Below are 21,859 nucleotides of genomic sequence, written 5' to 3'. Positions count from 1 at the left end.
ACTGTGGGTGGCCAAGCATTGCTGCCCAGCTCACTTCCTGGCTTCATGAACTTTCCTTGTCTTTGGACTGGGCCCTCCCCAGCTCAAGGCACACAGGACACCTTCCTGGGTAACCCTTGGCAGACTTTTTAACTGTCCAATAGAGGTCAGGGCTGTGGGCTTCTTATGGAGAAGAGAATCAGAAAGACTGAAATGTCACGCTAGAAATGCTGCTGCCTGCCACCTTTGCCGGCCATGGGGTTGCAGCCACTGTCCAGTGATGACAGGCCATAAGATCATGGCCCTTATGTTTCCAGAAGTCTGGTGGCACCTTTTCCTCTTTCTTTTTCTTGGTCGTGGTTGCTGGGTCCCAGGTTGGAGCCCAGAATGGCTCCCTGCTGAATGGGTCCCTCCTAGAAGACCAGAGAAAGATAACTCTTGGATGATTAGAGAAGGTACCTCCAACTGGAAAAGACGCTGATGCTGGGAGGGATTGGGGGCAGGAGGAGAAGGGGATGACAGAGGATGAGATGGCTGGATGGCATCACCGACTCGATGGACGTGAGTTTGAGTGAACTCCGGGAGGCAGGCCTGGCGTCTGCGAGTCATGGAGTCGCAAAGAGTCGGACACGACTGAGCAACTGAACTGAACCCCCAACTGAGGGAGACAGCCTAGGCGAAGGCATTGAGGTGGCAGTAGAATTTTTTTCTTTTTTAACTTCAAAAGAGAGAGAGAGAAGGGGGTCAAAACCGCTTCAAGATGAAGAAGGAAGCAGTCCGGAGAGCCTCCGGGGCTCTGTGGATCCCGGGACAAGTTTATTGGATTCATTAACTTTAAGACACGCCTTCTCTGCTCCGCTCGCCCAACTCAGAGGACTGGTTCCTGCCCGGCCCCTGAGCTGCACCGGATCCTGGTCCTCAGGCTACGAGATCTGCCCGCCCCCGCCGTCGAGCAACGGGCCTCCAGGCGCTCCGCACCCAATCGGAGCCCGGCCCCGCCTGCAGCCCGCCCTCCGCCAGGTCCTTCTGGGCTAGGCTCAACCCCTGCAGCTCTCTCTCTGCGTGGCCCCGCCTCCAGCCCGGGCCGAGCTTGGGCTGAGCCTAACTTCGCCTTCGTTCCGCCCTCGAGCCAATCAGCGGTCCCAGATCTCCTATGGCCCCGCCTCCGGCCCAGCCCCGGCCCAGTCCCAGGCCTGACTCGCTCCGGCCCCACCCCCGGCCCGCCTTGCCGTCGGTGCGCGGCGGCCTAGAAGGCACCGCCCGCAGACGCTCGGAACTGCCGACTTGGGAGCTACCCGTTGAGGGCCGGCGGCGTGAGCGGAGTGGGGTCGGGCGGGGCCGAGCCGGGCCGGGGCCTTGTGGGGGCCGGGCAGCGGCCGGGCCGGCGGACGGCGGGATGGGCTGCACCGTGAGCGCAGAGGACAAGGCGGCGGCCGAGCGCTCCAAGATGATCGACAAGAACCTGCGGGAAGACGGCGAGAAGGCGGCGCGGGAGGTGAAGTTGCTGCTCTTGGGTGAGGCCGCGCCCTGCGCTGGGACCCCCCGATTCCCCGCCCAAATCCCCAGCTTTGACCTGCGGACTAGGGCTTCGAACTCCCAGACTCGGCCTGGATCCCCACACCTGGACTTGAACCCCCCAGACCCGCCCGGCAAGGACATAACAAAAAAAGGAAAAAGGATCAAAACTCTGGGTTGGCCGAGACTTCTGATCTGTATCCCATAGGTCCCATCTTCAACTCATCCCAGAGCCTAAACCCCCAAATACAGCCACCAGTGCCCCAACACCCGCTGCCCAGAACTCTGCTTGACCACCCACTCTCACTGTCCAACCTGACAGACCCTCAGAGCCCCCGGCTTGTCTTTCCATACTTCCCTAGACTTTACCCAACCCTCTACCATCCCACTCGGCCCTCACCTTCAGGCACCACCTGTTCCCTCACTTCTCCCCCTATTCCTATTGGGCCTGAGTATCTCCAGGGCCCCTCCCAGGCCCCCACTCCCTCCTTCCTTCCCATTCTGTGCCCCATCCCTACTCTGGACCCTGTATGCTCCACCTGTGCACCTTGATCCCAAGGGACTTCTCAGGTGGAATTTTGGTTTGCACCTCTCAAGTGGAATGACTGCTTAGGAGATCACCTTCCAGCCAAAGCCCCCAAACCCTTAGAGACCCCTGCTCCCTGCATCTGGCCCACCAGCTCCCTCTTTGCATGCATCTCTCCTCAAACCCTCTGCTCCCCTGCTCTTAACTTCTCTCCCATACTAGCCTTCTCCAGATTTCCCCACCCGCCTCCTGCACCAGGTGGGCCGGACTGAAAGGACTGGCCCCAGACCCCCTAAGGGCTCCACTGGTCATGTTGGGGGAGGGGACCAGGCCTCAAGCTGCCCAGGGAGTTCTGCTGGCTACCGGTTTCCCAGTGTCTAAGCCCTGTCTGGGCCAGCGAGGCGGGGATCTGGGGTTAGGAGAGAGTGTGGAGGAGTTCGGGTTGCGTCGGCTCCAAGGCCGGGAAAGATGGTGGCTGCTTGAGGGGTGGGGGGAAGTGGAAGTGGTGAGACAGCCGACATATTGCTGCCCCCGGCAGGCGGGCGGGCCAAGGAGAGCCGATGACGGGTGCTGGGCTTCCCACACCCTTTCTGGGCCCAAAGGCCTAGGACGTAGCTTCTGAGAGTGGGTGGGCCTATCGGACCTTGAGGCCCTGCGAGGGGGGAGTGGTGGACCAGCTGGTTGAGTAGTAGGGGGCCTGCTAGGGGGTGGGCATCTGAAGTGGACTTGTGGAGAGGCTGGGGGCCTGGTAGTTGCCCCAGTCCAGCCTCTCACTGGGAGCAGGTGTGGTGCGCCCAGTGGCAGCCTGATTGGGGGTGGGGTGGAGTTCAAACCAAGTGGGGAAGGAGGCCGTCGTGGGAATGTTGGGGGCTGGACCATGTATGTGGGGGGGTGTGGCCCCCCAGCCCCAGAGCTGCCCTGGGGTCCCCAGGCTGCGAAAAGTGGGGCTTTTCATGCTGAGCGTGTGGCCAGGGGACAGTGTGTCTTCCATCCTGGGCCCATCTGTTGACTGTCCCTGGGGGCCTGGCCTCAGGGGCACAGCCCCGGAGGTTTCAAAATGGCATCCGCTGCCGCTGCGGGGAGGAAGAGAAGGGGCGGGAAGGGGCGGCGGCCCAGCCTCCTGGGCTGTTTTGCGTTGGGCGCTTGCCTCTTCCTGTCTCTGCTGCGAGTGCGGCAGCGGCAGCGAGTGGGTGTCGACGCGGCGGAATGCCCATCGATGCTGCCCGCTGGGCCTGGGAAGGGTGCTTTGGGTACTGCTGCCTCCCAGGGCCCAGCCAGAGGGTCGCTAGCCAGCCTCTTCCCAGACCGATCACAGTTATGGTGGTGCCCGAAGAGATGTGGGACTGGGCCATGGCGCTGGGGCACGCAGGGCCCCTGGCCTGGTTCTCTGTGCTGACCGCATCCCACCAGTCTTGGAGCCCAGCTCAGGTTTTGGGTCTGGTGACCCCTCTCATACTGAGCTGGCAGCAACCAGGGGTACAGGGTCCCCTAGAAATGCTCAGCACTTTGTAGGCTGGGGAGTCCGTCTCAGCATCCTGTCCTGGCCTTTGCTTCCACTGTGAAATGGGCTTCCTGGGTTTGGGCCAGAGGAGTGCCATGCCCAGGATGGGGAGTGGGAGCTAAGCCTCTGCAGAGGATGCACTCACTGTAAGGGGCTGGGAGACCAAACTTTGCCTGCAATTGAGGCCTCAGTCTGTCCAGCCTGCCTGGAGAAGGGTCCTGGCTGTCTGTCCTTTGCCTGCCCAGTTAAGGGGGAGGTGATGGGAACCCAGCTGAGGCAGCTTCAGAGAGCTGGGCGCCTGTCCCACGTAGCGGAAAGACTCTGTCTAGGCAACGGGACTCGGGCTGGGCAATTGCCAGCCTTCCCTCCCAGCCCAACCACGCCTGCTGCCCCACCCGCATACTGGCTCCTTCCCGTCCAGAGGAGCCCTGCCAGCCGGCGAGCATAGTCACTGTCCGTCGCCGGGGCAAAGGCAAATGTGGTACACACCGGGGAGAGGGTGTTCCCTGGCAGCTGGGTTGGGGGAGCAGGGCTGCTGATACCGGCTCTGCTTCAGAGATACCCCAACGCCACCCAGTTCAGCTTGGTTGACCAGCTATCCGCTGGTAGAATCTGGGGCCTCAGCATGGGCACTTTGGGTAAAGTAAGCCAGAGTGTGTGTTTAGGGGTGACTCTGATTTGTTTGAGCTTGTGTGGGCAGTCTACAGAGAAAGGAGAGATGGCTCCAGGAAGGCTTCCTAGTATAAATACAGCAGCTCCCTCTTGCCCCTGGGACTCTGCATCTGTTCCCTTCACTTGATGTACTTTCCCCCCATTTCACTCCTACTTGATTGTTCTTCAAGACTCTGCTCAGGGATCACCTCCCAGGATCCTTCCTGACCCCCTTCTCAAGGCTGGTAAAGCACCTCCTCTAGCCGCGCCCCACCTGCTCCCCCTCCCCCCCGCCATGCCCCCCATTAGAGCGAGGTATTTGTCTGCGTCACAGCTGCCCTCCCCCGCGACTGGAGCAGGACTGTGTCCTGTTCATTTGTGAGCCTTCTATGCCAAGCATGGAGCCTGGGAACTACTGTCTGTTTGTTGAATGAAAGATGTGCTACTGGTGTGAACTTGGTCTTGGACATGGGTAGATGGAGCAGTAAGATGGCGATCAGTGAGCCATCGCCTGCCATATCATGGGCAGGTGGCAAGGACTGTGTAAGGCCAATGACCAGGACTCAAGGGGAGACTGAGAGAAGAATTCAGGCTGTTTCCTTGTGGTCTTATCACACTCTGCTGGTACCTCAGTGCATGCTCAGTCACTCAGTCGCACCTGACTCTTTGCAAGTCCATGGGCTGCGGGCCACCAGTTGCCTCTGTCCATGGAATTCTCTAAGCAAGAATACCATTCCCTTCTCCAGGGGATCTTCCCAACCCAAGGATCCAACTCAGGCCTCCTGCATCCAAGGCAGATCCTTTGCCGTCTGAGCCAGGCTCCGGCGACAGCCCTTATCCACTCCTTGCAGATCACATAGTAGGGACTCTAGCTGTTCATATGGGAAAACCGGCTTTGTGTTCTTCCTTTTAGCTCAGGCTGTTTGGAGACTGTTGCAGGCCTGCTGTCTCTGCTGCTGCAGTAGAGCCTAGCTCTTAGGGCTGGAGCTGCCCCACAGCCATGGGGCTCAGACCAGAACAGTACTGTGGGGGTTCTTGGCCTGGCCAGTGCGGAGACTGGACATTGAGGGGCTCAGTGAGATTTATCAAATGAAAGGAAGGGAGTTTTGTGACGTTAGTCCTGTCTGTCTCTCACAAGGGGCCTGGCACACTGTAGGTGCCTATTAAGTATGTGTGGAAAGAATGAAACTATTTGCACACATCCCTGAACAGGGATATATAATTCTCAAGCTGTTGCTTGGGGCTTGGTGTAGCAGGAGTTAGTGGGAAGGGCTAGCCTGGGATCCTGGCTGGCTGGGTAATGGGTAGAGTCTAGTGATGCCGGTGAATTTCGGGGGTGGGGGGATTAGTCCTTCCTGGGAAGGGGTCCTCTGAGTTGGCCTTGAAAAATTAGTAGTATTTGCCAGGGTCAGGCACTGGGGGCAGAGGGACCAACTCAGCAAGGGTTCTGAAGTAGGGAGGCCTGGCCTGGCGGGGAGAAGGGCTCACCCTCCTGAGGGGATCACACAAACCTAGGTTTAGATCCCTGCTCCACCTAGTGCACCAGCTGAGAAACCCAGCTACAGGTGAAATCCTGGTAGATGCTCTGCTCTTCATCCACAGCCTGGGATGGGGTGCCTGCCTGCAGCCATACGTGTTGTGGGGATGGTACACCAAGACCTGTGGGTATGAGAATAGGAGAGGGACCCCCTTCCTGCCGCTGACTCCTGCAGAGCTGAGAGTTTGATGGGGAGGAATCTCCCCAGCTCGGAGGTTGCCTAGCCTTAGTATGGAGGCCCTGACCCTTGCCCTTGGGCCGCTGCTCACAGCGAGTGAGAGGTTGAGACTTATAGATATTTGGTGGCATCTGGAGTGACCCACTGCCCTGGGGACCTTGCACCCAACCTCTGGGGGCTGAGCCACCTTCCCAGGGGGCTTAGGGTTGGGGATGTGGCAGGGCCCTGGGGTACCAAGTGTGCTGATGCCCAGGCCAGCCACCAGCTTCCCAGTTTGCCCCACCACCTTCTATCCCCGCTATCCCACCATCCTGCTGGAGCTCATTAGCACTTGAATGGGGGGCGGGGCAGCTTGAGCCTGCGAGTCTCTTCTTCCCACCCCTCCCCCAGGCGAGGCCAGGCTTTGTCTTCAGGAGTCGGTAGCTTCACTGCTGGGGTTCCCAAGCTAGGGAGTGAATAGGGGGTCTAAACCGTTTCTGACTCCCCCCCTGCCTGCCCAGTCCCCCTGGGCTCAGCCCCTGTCTGTGACCCCAGTGTTGGTGCAGCCAGTGAAAGCAGTTGTACCTCTGGGATAGGAGTGAAGCTGGGTCCTTCAGGGGGTACTCCTGAGCTGGGAGACTGGGTGAATCGGGTCAGTTTTGCAAAGGAAGTGACCCTGGAGCTCAGCTGAAGACATCCCAGGAGGGGTAGGGTTTGGAGCAGAGCAGAGCAGGTGGTGGGGACAGAGGGAATGCCTGCCCCTGTGGCTGGAGGTGGAAGTGAGGCCAGCTGGGGAGCTCAGGCTTCCATGCCAGGCCCTGAGGCAGTGTTGAGCCACCCACTGTGCTTGGGTTGGAGCCTGTGCTGCCAGATGGGGACTGGCACAGTCAAGGGCCTCTTTGGGTCGGCCCTGGGCTAGCCTGAGCTGCAGCTAGCATCATAGATATCCTAAGCCTGCTAACAGCAACCCAGCAAGTGACCGCAGGTAGTGCTGGGAGTGGGACCTGATGGGATCCCAGCGAGGTCACCAGGCTCCAGCAGTGCAAGGGCTGGCACTTGCAGCAGCTTGGGCCACAGGTGGGGGCACACAGGTCCTATACACCCTGTCCTTGATCTCCGTCCCTGGCTGTCTCTCTCAGTCTCCATCTCTAAAAGCCACCCATTCCTTTAGGCAGGAACAGGATGGAGGAAGCTTTGTTCAGTTAAGCTCTTAGCACCTGAGGGACGAAGGCCTTGGCCTCCCACATCCCCAGCAGAGGATGAAACCGTCCAACCCAGAGCCTGAGTGCTGTCTCCAAGGCAGGACCCAGGCCAGCTTCTAATCTCATCTTCCCACTATTTCGGGGGCAGGAGTCCTAACCTAAAAGGTCAGTGGGAGAAAGAGGTTAATGGGTTCTGGCAGGCCACCACTGATGTGCCCTGCCTAAGAAGGCCCTGGGAGGGCAAAGGGCTGGGCCGCTCTGACGATGGCCCTAGTACCTGATACTCTCAGACAGCTTCTCCGTCAGCCACAGGTGCAGGGTGGGGCTCCTCTGCCCAGCCCCACCCAGCCTCTGCCCTGAGCTCTTGTTCTTACTAAACCCCAAACACTCCACCCTCACCCTTAGGCTGCACCTTGGGGCTCTGATCATCTTGGTGGCTGGGGGAATAGTCTCCCTGGAATAGCCACATACTCTCTAACCTGGGCTGGCCCTTCAGTGTTGGCCTCCTGCGTACATTTCCAAGGCTTGGCAGTAAATGCCAGGCCCGTTTGAGCCAAAGCCTAAAGGTGGGATCATACAAGGCTTGTGCTGAGAAGGGTGTCCTTGTGGCTCAGAGGATTCCAGGGTGCCAAGGCTGCTACAGCCTCAGAATCTCTGGTTTGCGGTGGGGGGGGGAGCGGTATTGATGGCAGCAGGTACCATGTCCCAGGGTTGGAGGAGGGGTGGTGAAGTCTGCATAGCAGGGCTGGGCCACTCGGGGAAGTGGTGTCCACACCAGAGGAAAAGGAGGAAGAAGCTGGAGGAGGAGGAGCCCAAAAGAGGAAGAGGCCAAAGAGCCGCTCACACTGTGCACTGGGGTGGGGAGTGTGAGGCAGGTCAACGCGGGGGGGCTTTAGAAGGTGAGCCCCACCTTTGCGGGGGCCCCGTGGGCTGCCCCTACTGGTAGTCCCCGGGTTGGAGGCAATCCAGACAGTTCTGTCCCTTGTCCTGCCCCAGTGGCCACTGGGCCCAGGATCTCAGAGAAGGTGGCGCCTCTGAGGATTCCAGGCCCCTCCTTTGACCACAGGAAGTGGTGGCTGGGAGAGGGATGCCGGCGGGGGGTAGGGGGGGGGCAGCAGGAAAGCAGAGGGCTGCTCCCATGTTCCCGAGCAGCCATTGCGCTCCAAAGCCGGAAGGCCGGCTGCAGGCCCAGATGAATGCCCGGAAATGGAGCAGGAGCCCTGGGATTAGCTCACTCTGGGTTTCCCCTGCCTGGAGGTAGACAGAAGAGCCCTTGATCCAGCCTAAGGATTTCCCCCACCCCACTACCCACTGGGCCTGGGTAGTGGGTGCCTTCACTGGGCCTCAGTTTCCCCTCCGATGATAACAGTAGCTGCCTTGGATTGAGCTGTGACCATTGCATAGGGTCGGTCTCTTCATGTTTAATCCTGTGGAGCTGGGACTGACATACCCGTTTCACTGATGCAGAAACTGAGGGTCGGGAACATCATGTGACTTACCCAGTAAATGGAGACACCAAAGGACAACCCCGGTAGTGACTCTGAGCACCTGTCCCCAACTGTTGTCACCCCACAGGAGTCTGTGCCCAGTTGGCAAGCTGCCTGTCAGGGTGACAGGCAGATGCTTTGAGGGTACCCGTGTCCTGCATATGCCTAAGGGCCTCGGTTCTTCTTTTAGGGGACTCTAAGGGGACCATCTATTCTAGAGAGTGAGACCCAAGACTGAGCATGAATCTTTTTCCTGCTTAAAGCCAGAAATCTGCTGTGTGGCCATGGGGTGACCTCGTCCTAATAGAAGTGCCCCCGTTTTCGCTTCCCACTTCCCCTCCTAGCCCGTGTCCCCTCACAGGAATACTCAGGTCACTGTCAGGCAACTTAGTGTTTTGCTTTTCCCCTAACATGTTTGTGCCTCCCACAACCCCTGGGCTTGAGAGGACTAAGTCCGAGCCTGAGGAAGCTCGGAGGCTGTCAGGGTTTGGTGTGGGGGCCCTGAGCCAGGTCTGGAGACTGGGGCTTGTCCAGATGAGGAGAGGGAAGAGTGGTCCTGCTGAGGGTCCCCACTAAGAGCAAAGGCTGCGGTGGGCTCCTGTATGGCGACGCATGTGTCCATGGTGTGGGCTGGCCACAGCATGGGCAGACCACAGGTGGTCCTCATCCTTCTTGGCCTCCGAAATCCAAGTTCGGTTGCCTTGCCCTTCTCCACGGAGTTCCCAGGGTTCTGCTCTGGCTTGTCAGGCCAGGCCCTAGGGAACTGAGGAGTCCAAAGGACCTAGGAGAGAGCAAGAACAGAAGCGGCAGAAGCATCAAGGCCAAACACAAAGTTGGACGAACATGGTACCCTCATGGCCAGTCCAGACTCCAGGTCCCAGAGTGCCCTCTCCCCAACCTTCCTCACTGTGTGACCTGAGGCTGGCAGCCCCTCTCTATGCCCAGTGCTGGGTCCCGTGACGTCACGCTTCTCAAGCCTGGTTCGTGGCTTGTGGGCTCACAGACAAACTGCCCGCTTGGGCTGGACCCCAGGGTGGAGTTTGGGGTGGGTGTGAAGACCCAAGGGAGGCTGTTCAGGGCAGGCGTTGTGCCTGGCACACTCCGTTGAGGAGTACATTTCAGAGATGGGGACACTGAGCCCCTGACATGGACATCTCACCCTGGGTCTACCATAGTGATTCAGACTCTTTGAAAAGAGCAAGGCGATTTCCTCCAGTGAAGAAGCATCAGGAAGAGGGCTGTGCCAAATGGCCTGGCTCCGTGTATGACCTGGGCCCCGTCTAGCAGTGCCTGGCAGTGGAAGGTGAGACCTGGATGCAGCCTCAGTGGCCAATGAGGAACAGGTCTCAGGGCCTCCTGTCCTCCAGCGTGGCCTTCCTTACCCAGTGCCTCAGTTTCCCTTTCTACGGTGGGCATGGCCCCGCTGCAGGAGACACAGCCCTGCCCTGGAAAGCCCTCTCGGTGCCTGGGAGAATCCGAGGCCTGTTTCCTTTGCACCGAAGAGCAAAGACTTGGCCAGGCCCTGGTCCTTAGTGCACCCTGATGGGCGTCAGGAAGCCACTGGAGGCTTCCCAAGCGGCAGAGACTGGAGGGAGGGAGGTTCTGGCTTTGCTGGGGCACCTGGAGGAAGGCGAGGCCACACGTGTGGGTGGGGGTGTCACACGGGTGCGTCCTAGACCCTCCCCCCACCCCATGCCAGCCCCCTGCCGAGCCTCCTTGGAGGGAGTGAAGCGCAGCACCTGGAGGAAGGAAGAGACGCCAGGGGCGGGGCTTGGAGGGCCTTTGTCTGGCGGGGCCCTCTCCCCCTCCCCGCCATCCCCATTGTTCCCTTGTGTGCCTCGTCTCTGCTGGCCGAGGGCTTCCCAGGCTCGGGAGGGGGCGGCGGGTGAGGCACCTCCCCCAGCTGCCCCTAGCCGCCGCTTTCCAGAAACAAACGCTCCTCTGCCCCGCCCAACCCCCAGCCTCTCCACTGGGTCACTGTCCGCCGGGCTCCCCCTGGTGGTGGCCGGCCGGGGACCCTAAGGCTGCGGGGGCGGGGCGGGGCGGGGCGGGAGCAGGAGCAGGGGGGGCTGGAGGCTGGAGACGTGGCACCTTCCTGAGATGAGAGTGGGAGGTGGTGCCAGGGCCGCCTTTGGGGTGGGCTTCCCAGGGTGCATCCCGACCTTCCCCCAGCAGCCCACCAGGGTAGGCCAGCGAGGGGGGCGGGGAGCTGTGTTGGGAGGACGGCAGTGGGGGGCGGGCCCCGCCTGTGGGTTTGAGCTGGGCTGCTCCCCACGTCTACCCTGTGGTCCGAGCCATGGCTGCTTCTGAGAATCTCTGCCTTCAGGCCTGCCACGTCAGCTGGCAGCTCTCCCCGGCCCCACATGTTCCTGGGGAGCCCACCAGCTCGAGAGCGGTGTCTGCAGTGAGACCTGCTGGGCGGGAAGGAGTACCCTGCCCTGGTAGGGTAGGAGTGCCAGGTTGTGTAGAAGGGAAGTGACGAACTGAGAGCAGAAAGCCAGCAAAGGAGTGCGTGGCTCTGACTCCAGTCCCAGGTTACACAAGTCCCGGCAGGGAACCGCCACCACTGCTGAGTCAGCCTCTCAAGCCCCTGGCCACTGCCCTGGGCTGTGCTTTTGTCCGAAAGCCTTAGAAACGCCTTCAAAATGAGATGGCCGCGGCAGGCTCCTCTGCAGGCTGTGGTTGCAGTGACCTATGCAGCGTGGTCACTGTGGGTTGCAGGAAATGAGAGGTTTGGGGAACTCTGTCCTCTTCTGAAGGGTAAAAGAAAACAGCGATAATAACTTTGATCTCAACGCTCGCCGTGTGCCGGGCACTCACCCGTCTCCTAGGATGAGATAATGGTGGTATCCTGTTGCACAGATGAGGTGCCAGAGCCAGGGCAGGATCGGACAGCTGTTCTTGGAGATCTCAGGGAGGATTGAGGTGGGCCCCAGGGCTGTGGTTGGTCTGGACCTCCCTCTGGGAGAGGATCTGAAAACGTGACATGGGCCAGTTGGCCCCTCAAGGCTTCACGGCTCCTGTAGAAGGGAGAGTGGGGCCGGAGAGGAAAGCGGCAAGTCAGGGCCTCCCAGCAGGACAAAGCCGCATCCGGGAGGTAGAGGCTTCAACATAGACTGCAGCAGAAACTCGATGCAGGGGCTTGGGATCAGCAGCATGCTATTGGACCGGGGGCCCTGTCTCGCCCGCAGAGGCCCTGCTGGCCTCATTCAGGCAGGTGGAGCCGTTCTTTCCCTCTCCTCCCCATCTATTCCTTCCTCCGCTGGGGCCCAGGGCTCCCAGAATGGAGCAGATGTTCCAGTGCAGAGCAGCCGCTGTTGCCCTGCACATCTCGGCAGTTACCACCTGCCTGCTGGGGGCCCTGCAGCTGCGCCCTGGGGCAAGGGCTGCAGAGGCTGCTTCCTTGGTGGTGGGAAGAGGTACCGCCCAGCGAGAACACTGAGGGCACCGCAGGGATCCTCTGTAGCTCCCTCTGGTTCCACACAGCTGGAGAAAGGAGCGCCTGGTGGGCCCGCCGTGGGTACGAGACTCCTGCTGCCTTCTGCTGGCTGAGTCCCCCAGCCCCCACCCCAGCACCTCTGCAGCAATCCAGATTGAGCTAGTGATGCCCCCTTCTCTGAAGGGATGGTGCAGGGCTGGGTGGGGAGAACTAAGTGCCTAGGATCAGCAAGGTACAAGCAAACTCCAGGCCAAGTGCCAGCCTATCTAATAGGGAAGTGTCATCAGGCGCCAATGGAAAAGGAGCTCCTAAGACACCTCGCTTGTGGGCTGCCTGAGAACCAGGGTGTCCAACTGGATAGAGCCCATGGCCCCACCCAACTCTGCCCCCAACCCCCGAGATCCATTGTAGCTCCTCCTGGGCCACGCCTGTGATTCTGTCCTGGTGTTCTCCCCTGCTCTCTGCTTGGCTGCCACACCACATCCTTGTCCTGCCACTTAACTCCTTCCCTCTTGAGTTACAGCTGTGGGAAAGACAAAGGGACTGCTCTGAGTCCAGGGATGGGGGCTCTGTGACTTTGTCCACCTGTCCCTTGCTGGGGGCAAAGAATATGTCCTATTTTTCGAAGGGAGAAGCGAGACTGAAGCTCAAGGGGGACAGGGAAAGGCCCTCAAGGTCTGCCCGGGCCACTGCTGCTAGGAAAATCAGATGCAAAGCAAGTTTGTGCTGGTGTCCTTATCTCTGGGCAGGGTCACGGAGTGGTCCACGCCTCTTATCAAGAGAGTAATCACAGGGCTAGACAAGAAGACTGATGCCTCAAGTGCACAGTGGTTCCCAAATCACCCCCACCTGAGGTCCCCTGTGCCCCAGAGAGCTGCCCACTATGAGTCTCAGATCACCTGAGGACAACGTGATCGATGTGACCCATCACTTCACACCCTTGGCCTCCGCTCCTGCACTGGGCCCCCAGTCGTGGCTGGGACTCGAGGCTCCTGGGTCTTCCTTTGCTCCAGGCTGTCCACCCTTTCTCCTGCTCTCTGGGAGCAAGTGACTAGTTGGGAAGGACAACCAGGTGTCACCTGGCCCTCGTTCGTGGTCATCCAGTTCAGCGCTGTCCTCCCTGCCCCGTGGATGTTCTAGGCCTTGGGGGAAGAGCCTCCGTGATTTGGCGTCACCACTAGGCCTTCCCAGGCCCTCTCCCCTTGGCCCACTCCACAGGTGGGGGGTGTTAAGTGAGGGGTCCTGTCCTGGCCGCTCCCCTGCCAGCCCTATGGAGAGGAATGCTGCCCCTGACCACAGCCCACGCCCAGGGGAAATACACTAGGCCTGGGGCCTCCAGTGCCCAGGGGTCAGACCAGTAGAGGGGCTCATACCCCAGCCTGCCCAGAGCCCGCCTATTTGTGCTGCTCCTCCCGCAGCGCTCCCCGATCCTGGGACCAGGCCTGGGACGGTCAGAGAAGCCCAGTGATTCGAAGTGGTGTGTGTGAAGTCTCCTCACGGAGGCCCCTGGCTTGTGGTTGCAAGCCACACCTCAGTTTCTCTAGGTCAGTGGGGATCTGGGGTAGGAGGTAGGATGGATGCAGGTGGGCAAAGACCCGGAGTTGGCAAGCAGGGTCTAATGCTGCTCAGATGGCAGTGCGGAGACGTGGAGCTGAAGCTCCCTGGGCACTTGGGACAGTGTTAGGAGGCAATGTGGGCTACATGCAAAGGGGCTGTAACCATTTGACAGCGGTGTTTCAGTTTCCACCCCTGCTACACCAACCTTTTCTTTAAAAAAAAAAGTTTTAGCCTTGTCCCACAGCATATGGAACCTAAGTTCCCTGACCAGGGATCAAATCCATGCCCCCTGCATTGGAAGCCTGGAGTTTTAAACCACTGGACCACCAGGGAGATCCTTCAGTTTCCTCACTTGTGAGGTGGAGATGAGGGTAGAGCTGACTTCCGCCCCGGGGCTTGCTGTGAGACCACCTAGCGAACAGGATAGCTTTAGAATAGTAACTGACGTGTGGGGGGCACGATTCACAGCTGTGCTGAGATCATCGGTGCTGACGTTCGTGCTGCTCATGGCAGTTTGTGTGTTAGCCCCTTCATCCTCTGAGGTTCTTAACCATCCCTGAGGGATATATGGGGGCCAAGAGTTCCCAAGGGTGGCTTCCCCCACAGACCCCACCACCCACCCCGTTGAGCTGGTCAGAGGGACAGACCCACCACAGTGATCAGGAGGGTTGGGACGTGTAGGTGGAACATTGGGCAGGTATGCCCGGCAGAGAGAAGTCCTTGGGCAAAGAACTGGAGTTGGCAAGAGGTAGTGCCTGACAGTGCTGGGGCAGAGCAGAGGGTGCAGTCTGGGCAAAGGCTGGGAGAAAGTTGGGCCCAGCTGAGGTGCACTCTCCCTGGAGCTTAGGAAAGGGAGTGGCAAAAGGAAAGCGGTAAGGCCCTGTCCCCTCCCCTAGCCAGGGGAGGAGTGGCCTTCCTGGTCTCACACTTCCCTGCACAGGCTCCTGCACAGGCTCCCTGGGGAATGCAGGTTTCTGGGCTGCACCCCTTGAGATCTGGCTCTGTGTCTGGGATGGAGCCCGGGAAGCTATTTTGTTTTTTAAAAAAAAAAAAAAACGCTGACACTGTCCTGCAAGATCTGAGCCACATTTTGAGTAGGGCTGGGCAGGTCAGGCCTCATCATCCCTACATACCTCCTTGCTCTTCTGAATCCTGGTTACATGGTCTTGGGCCACGACTTTTCTGAGCCTCAGTGTCCGCATCTGTAAAATGAGAGAAATAGTACCTGTTTTCTGGGGCTGCTCTGACAGTCACCAGAGAGAGTAGCAGCGAATTCCTCAGCACTGGTCAAAGAGAAATACAGGATACGGCTCTGCCAGGCCGGAGAAGAAGCATCACAAGTCAGTACGTGTGTGTATGTGACACTGCCTGTCCCCCAGGTCCTGGTGTCTTACCTGCTTAGAGTAGACCTCGGCCCAGCAAGGCAGGGTGCTGGGCCTTGGCTGGAAGGCAGGGGTATGACGCCATGCCCGGATCCAGGCCCCAGGGCAGCTGCAGCTCACGGTGTAGGGAGAAGAGTAATCAGGGCTCCTCTGCCAGCTATGACTTGGTGCCACTTTGGGGAGCACCGGCCGTGGAGTGGTGAGCTTGCGTGTGCGAGAATGACAGGGTGACTGCTGAGCCTCAGGTCTCCAGCCAAAGCCTCTGGACTCAGCCAGGGCAGTGGGGAACCATGTTGAGCAACAGACCTTGTGGGAAGCCAGGGCCTGCAGTGAGTCCACCATGGGGTCCCGGTGGCCTAGGTTGCCTTCACCCCCGTGGCCCTGCCAGCTGCACCCCTGGTAGCTCTGTGGCCCACCAGGCCCGACTGCTTCCATCTGCAACTGATGGGAAGGATGGGTCCTGCCTCCCGGGCCACATGGCCGGGCCACTAGTTGCTGTGGGCCTGCTCCCTGACCCACTGTGTCCTTTGTTCCAGGTGCTGGGGAGTCAGGGAAGAGCACCATTGTCAAGCAGATGAAGTAAGTGCTGTGTGCGGGAGACAGGCTGCAAACCTTGGTTTCCCCTCTTCTTCCTCGGGGTCTGTACTGCCCCCAGGTGTGGGCCCAGCGCTTTGCCAGAGGCCACGTTCATCCTCTGCTCCCCAGTGGTTCAGAGGCAGTCTCCTCCTGTCTGAAGTAGCTACTGCAGGCCCCTGTAGCTCCGGATGCCCACTGGGGGTCCCCGTGCCTGGTACACCCTAACCCCGGCCCCCTGGCTGCCAGGATCATCCACGAGGATGGCTACTCGGAGGAGGAGTGCCGACAGTACCGGGCGGTCGTCTACAGCAACACCATCCAGTCCATTATGGCCATTGTCAAAGCCATGGGCAATCTGCAGATTGACTTTGCCGACCCCTCCCGCGCGGTACGTGGACTCCCCAGCCCCTGCCTGCCTCCCATAACACTTCCGGGCAGGCCTTGTGCTGGGGGAGCTGAGAACACTCCAGTCTGGGCCCATTCCGGAGGCCTCCTCCCTGCCTCTGAGTGGTGGGGTGGGCGTGTGCTCCTGCAACGCGCTAACCGCTCACTGCTGTGCCCAGGACGACGCCAGGCAGCTGTTCGCGCTGTCGTGCACGGCTGAGGAGCAGGGCATGCTGCCTGAGGACCTGTCCGGTGTCATCCGGAGGCTCTGGGCTGACCACGGGGTGCAGGCCTGCTTTGGCCGCTCGCGGGAGTACCAGCTCAATGACTCTGCCGCCTAGTGAGTACTCATTCCACAGGGCCGGGCTGGCGGTGGAGTAGGGGGAGACCTGGGCTATAGCCTGAGCCAGAGGGCCTGAGCACCCTCACAAAGACACGACGAGTCTGTGTGCTGTCAGCCAGGGTCTTGGTGGTTTGGGGTTTGGCCTGGAAGAAGGATGTGGGGAGACATCCTTGGGCTCTGGGTGGGCCCCCCAGATAGGCTGTGGGCCCTGTATTCTCAGCTCCCATCTACTACCTCTGCCTAAGCCAGTCCTTCTGTCTGAGCAGCTTTCCCACTCTCGCTGCACTTCCCATCCTGAGCCCACCCAGAGAGGGGCTGTTGGACCTCCCCGAAGCTGGGTGAGAGGCTGGTCTCGCCTGGCTGTGATTCCTGAGCCTTGCGCTAGTCATGTGTACAGCCTCCCACCCTCCCTGCAGTGGCCTGAATGCACTTGTGAGCGCGCACCCCCCATAGGAGCTGTGGAGTCACAGCCACACATGGTGGGGTGGAGGGGCTGGGGGGTTTACTCCCAGAAGTCATAGGCTCTCAGTGCCAGCAGAGCTTTGGGGTCCTGCCTGCAGGGAGAGGTGGCTCCTATCAACCCCTGTCATCTCAGGGCTTGGGATACTCGAGGAGGGCCTGGTTACAACCACCGTCCAGCCCCTTCCCTCTCCTGTATCATCCCTGTCCTTCATTCCCCGGACATTAAGCACCCACTGTATGCCCAGCGCTGTTCTGGGTGTGGGAATTCAGCAGTAAACATGGACCCTGCCCTCCCAGGCAGGTTTATGCTGCAATGAGATCACCCAGGGGTGGGGAGCAGATTGGAACACTCTGAGGTCCAGGGGTCCTCCAGCCCCTCCTCGCAGTAATCCTCCAAGGCTGCCATGGGGCACTGGGTCCCTGGGGTGAGCCCCCCGGGTGCAGACAAGGGAAGAACTGGTGTGGAATTCACCATGAGGCTGGAGGTTCTCCATAGGGGGCAGGGTAGAGTTTGCAGGTCACGGCACATGCGTCACGGTTCCCCATAGCCCTTCCTGTTTTTCTTTTCGGTGTCTGCGTCTGAAGTCATTTCCCTCTGGCCTGGCTGCCAGTGAGGGAGCCAAGAGCTGGCCCCAGCAGCCCTGCCCCGAGGGCAGGACATCGGTCCTGGGCAGTAACTGGGAGGCATGGACCCGAACCCCGAGGGCACAGCAAGGATATTGAGGCAGGCAGCTGAGCTAGTCTCAGGGCTAGGCCAGGGCGGCATTAATACTAATTAAGAGAGCTGGTAGTGGGGAGCCCCTGGGACCCCTGCCAAGCAAGTGGTTATGCCCTTCCCCTAAGGAGCCCAAATTTTACTGGGCGCTGGGCAGAGAGCCCACTGGGCCTGGCAGGCCTCAACCTGTCTAGCCCTGCGTCAGGGGAAATGCCAGGCTGCTCTGCGGCGGGTGCCATAATTGCGCCGATTAGCATCCTGCATCCCTCAGCGCAGGACTAATTTGCCCCCTCCCACCACCCTCTCCTGCAACTCCACCACCCTGGCTCCTGTGTGGGGCAGGCCTGCCTCAAACCTGGGTGCTGGGGCTTGGCTGGTTGGCCTCAGAGTTGCCCCCCGGCTGAGCGGTAGATGCCATGCAGGCAAGGGTTAAGGAGTCAGGGGCCTGTGTGAGATAGAAGCTAGTGGGAGTTTGCTGGAAGACCCCAGGGAACTCAGACCTTGGGGCTCGCTAACAACCTAGAGGGGTGGGATGGGGAGGGAAGTGGGAGGGATGTTCGAGTGGGAGGGGCACAGGTAAGCCTATGGCTGACTCATGTTAGTTTGGTAGAAACCAACTCAATACTGTAAACCTATTATCTTTCAATTAAAAATAAGCAAAGAAGAGTCAGGAGCTATGCCTGAGAAATAAAGGGACGGAAGGGCAAGGGGCCAGTTGGCCCCCACTGATGCCCCCCCCACCCCCATACCCCTTTGCAGCTACCTGAACGACCTGGAGCGCATCGCCCAGAGCGACTACATCCCTACGCAGCAGGACGTGCTGCGGACTCGAGTGAAGACCACGGGCATCGTGGAGACGCACTTCACCTTCAAAGACCTACACTTCAAGTGAGCGGGCTTGTGGGCTGGGAGCAGCCAGCCTTGGGGGTGACGGGTAGAGATCCTCACATTGGGGTCTGCTGAGGGCTGTGCTGGGAAAGAGGGTTCATCTGGGATCCCCCAGCCCCACTCTGAGTTCCTTAAGGCTGTGTGGTGGCCAGGAGCTCACAGCCTCTGCTGACCCTGCCCCGTGTGGCAGCCATCTGCCCTGCTAACCAGCCTCACTCACTCCGCTGGGCCAGAACTGGGGGAAAGTGGGCCAGTGTGGGTGATACCATGGAGGCAGCTGCCTTACCCTGAGCAGGCCTCTGTCCTCAGTCGGTCAGTCCATGAAACAGGGCAGGGGGCTTCTCCCAGAACTCCCTTTTCTGGAGCTGAGGCGCTGTGTCTGCAGGATGTTTGACGTGGGCGGCCAGCGGTCTGAGCGGAAGAAGTGGATCCACTGCTTTGAGGGCGTCACAGCCATCATCTTCTGTGTAGCTCTGAGCGCCTATGACCTGGTGCTCGCCGAGGACGAGGAGATGGTGAGAGGCCCAGAGGCCACGGGCAAGGGAGCGCTGGGGGAGGTGTGGGAGGTGGCTGGTGCTGAAAGTGCTGTCCTGCCCCCAGAACCGCATGCACGAGAGCATGAAGCTGTTTGACAGTATCTGCAACAACAAGTGGTTCACAGACACGTCCATCATCCTCTTCCTGAACAAGAAGGACCTGTTTGAGGAGAAGATCATACACAGCCCCCTGACCATCTGCTTCCCTGAGTATACAGGTGTGGGATCTGGGCCTCTGGGGAGGAGCTGGTGGTGACCAGGTGGCCCACGGGTGCCCCCCACTGGACAGGAGGGTAAAGTGCGGGACAGTCATACAGAGCTGGTGCTTCACAGGCTTACACACTTGTGTCTGTACATCCTAGGGCCCTTTTAACACACTTGGGCATGTACCCCATACATGTCACTGGGCATCGTCCCTCACACAATAAGGTGCCCCTCTTTGCACACTCAGATGTGCCTGTGCACTCTGACAGTTGTCACACATCCAGGCTTGTTGGTTCACACGCACAGAACCCTCTCTGGACTTGTGGGATGGGCCCGCCTGCCCACGTAGCTCGAGTCCTCACCATTTTGCCTACCCACCCAGGGGCCAACAAGTACGACGAGGCAGCCAGCTACATCCAGAGCAAGTTCGAGGACCTGAACAAGCGCAAGGACACCAAGGAGATCTACACGCACTTCACGTGCGCCACTGACACCAAGAACGTGCAGTTCGTGTTCGACGCCGTCACTGACGTCATCATCAAGAACAACCTGAAGGACTGCGGCCTCTTCTGAGGGGCAGCGGGGCCTGGCAGGATGGTGAGCCGGGGGGCGGGCCGGGAGGGCCAGGGAGGGCCACTGAGCCCGGCCAGGGGGCAGGGAGGGCCAGAGTGTCCAGCCGGGGGTGGCGAGCTCGGACCCCGGGAGAGACCAGAGCGCGGGGCATGGGGGGTGCAGGGTGTTGAGTCGGGAGGGTGACAGGGTAGGGCACTGAGGACGGGGCACAGGGAGGCCCGGCAGTCCAGACAGTAGAAGCATCGGGCTGTGTCCTGGGACAACTGGAGGGCTGTTCCCATTTTCCTTGGTGAAAACTCACGTTCCCACCCACAAGGCCACCGGACTGGCCTGAAGGATTGAGATGACAGAAGGGGCCCAGCCGCCCTCCACTCAGCACGACCAGCTCTGTGCTCACCTCTGCCATCTTTCCCTCGGACCCAGCTGAGGGTCCCGGGCTGAGGCTGGCCTCACCAGCCCCTGGGAGTGGTGGGTGGGGAGGGTTCTGCCAGAGCTCCAGTCTCCCCTCCCATTCATTCTTGAACAGGGGTAACCCAGCAACATACACCAGCACCATGTCCCTGGTAACAAGTGGGTGGGGAAACTGGAGAAGGGTCATCGTCTAGGGAGGCGGGCAGAGAGACCCACACTGGCTACCTCCCTCCCGACCCACGCCCTGACTGTCCCCCACCTCCAGGGCCACCGCCGACTCTGCTACCCCAGCCCCTGCGGAAGACGGGGGCAAGAGGACCACGCTCCCCGCCTGTCCCCCTGGCCGCTTTTCCCCTTCTTTCCTCTCTGTTCTTGGCTCCCCACCGTCCAGCCCTCAGCTCCAGAGACTTGGGGGAGGGGCTGCCACAGGCCTCCCTGTTTGAAGCCTGCCCTTGTCCCAGGTGCAGGGAGTGCCCTAGCCCCTCCTGGCCTCCATTCTGGTTTTAACCATTGTTTTGTTCTGTGATGGGGGAGGGGAGCCCATGCTGAGTCTCCCACGGCCTGTGTTTGGAGGGGCACCCACTTCTCCAGCCTGGGACCCCTGGCTTTGCCCAACACCAGCCCCTGACCCAACCCGAGTCCAAATGTTTACAGGGAGCCTCCTGCCCACCCCCACAACCTGCCCCCACCCCCAAGCCACTCGGAGGCCCCAAAGGAAAAAGCACAAGAAGCGTGAGACGCCACCATTCCTGAAGACCACAGTCCACTTGTTCATTCTCGTAGCTTTTTTTTTTTTAATTAAAAGAAAGTCAAAGGGGGGAAAAAAAAGAAAACTGCAAACCTAGAAAACTTTTTAGAAAAAACTATTTAAAACTGTCAGATCCTGACCAGCACCCACCCAACCCCTTTCCGGTGATTCCGTGCCTTGAGTGTGTCTACGTGTTTACACCCATCCCTCTGCTGGTTGCCCCCTGTGCGGGTGGCACCCCGACCCTGCCCTCCACAGAATTGGGTTCCAAGGGCTGTTTCAGACAACTGCCAACATCACTGAGGGCCCCACCCCAGTGGCCCTGGGCCCTGGCTCCATTAACCTAAACGTAGCTCCTTAGCGCTAACCTAGGAACCGCCGCTGCCTGCTGAGGGGCCATGCCCCTCATGCCCTCGCCCCAGGCCCGGGTCCTTCAGCGTTGAACACTTCCTTGCTTTTTTCACATGTTTTATGGAATTGTTCACCTGGTTTGAAATAATAAAACGTAGAAAGAAAAAAAAAAAAGATTCCAAGACCTTCTTGGCATTCTTCTCTCCTGCAGGCAGAGACCCAGGCTTAGATGTGCTAAGGTGCTTGTGGTCTTGCCCTGGGTACTCAACTGCCAGGTCATACTGAGGCCCAGTACTCATCTCTTCAGTTTTCCCACTTGGACTAGTCATCTTAACGTGTTAGGGGCCTCTAGGTCCCCCCCTTGACCCCCAGCGCCTCTGCAGTCTTGGGTCTGGGGCAGCCTCCTGGAACAGTGGGGCCGATTTCTTAAGAAGCTCACCTAAGGGATTCTTCCACACTGGGAGCAGGAGTGTCCAGTGAGTCTCTGAGGCTTTCATGAAGCTATGGGAAGTGCTCGTGCGTTGCTGGAGGAGGGAGCGGCAGATGACAGTGACTGTGATCCACAGTCGCTGTGGGTGAACCCCAAGAGCCAGGCAAGGTCCCTGGACTTTTTCCCGGGAGCCGGCTGAGCCCGTGGGGAGGGGTCGGTGAAAGGCCCTCCTCTGCCGGGCGGGGTTCGTAGACGAGCTTTTCCACCGTCGGCCGCCAGAGGGCGCGGCAGTCCACGCTTGGCCC

At 59.8% G+C, this 21,859-nt stretch overlaps 1 protein-coding gene across 1 annotated transcript; it reads left to right on the top strand.

The window, feature by feature from the left end:
- Window positions 1-923: 923 nt before the first annotated feature.
- On the top strand, window positions 924-21,298 carry GNAI2 (G protein subunit alpha i2). The gene is made up of 9 exons (XM_069561140.1): window positions 924-1,493; window positions 15,470-15,512; window positions 15,756-15,897; window positions 16,073-16,233; window positions 18,173-18,301; window positions 18,687-18,816; window positions 18,902-19,055; window positions 19,424-19,638; window positions 20,291-21,298. The coding sequence occupies exons 1-8, from the start codon at window positions 1,133-1,135 to the stop codon at window positions 19,612-19,614; spliced, it is 1,311 nt and encodes a 436-aa protein (XP_069417241.1). The 5' UTR covers window positions 924-1,132; the 3' UTR covers window positions 19,615-19,638; window positions 20,291-21,298.
- Window positions 21,299-21,859: the final 561 nt, after the last annotated feature.

The sequence above is a fragment of the Ovis canadensis genome, chromosome 19, assembly GCF_042477335.2.
Source record: "Ovis canadensis isolate MfBH-ARS-UI-01 breed Bighorn chromosome 19, ARS-UI_OviCan_v2, whole genome shotgun sequence".
NCBI classification, from domain to species: domain Eukaryota; kingdom Metazoa; phylum Chordata; class Mammalia; order Artiodactyla; family Bovidae; genus Ovis; species Ovis canadensis.
The sequence above is the reverse complement of the archived record's forward strand: the minus strand, read 5'-3'. Positions and strand labels throughout refer to the sequence as shown.

Excerpts from the sequence above, each read along its gene's own strand:
- GNAI2 (XM_069561140.1), top strand. The coding sequence starts at position 1,133 with ATGGCCCCGCCTCCGGCCCAGCCCCGGCCCAGTCCCAGGCCTGACTCG. Across the intron at positions 15,513-15,755 it reads ACCATTGTCAAGCAGATGAA|GATCATCCACGAGGATGGCT; the intron begins GTAAGTGCTGTG and ends CCTGGCTGCCAG. Across the intron at positions 19,056-19,423 it reads CTGCTTCCCTGAGTATACAG|GGGCCAACAAGTACGACGAG; the intron begins GTGTGGGATCTG and ends CTACCCACCCAG.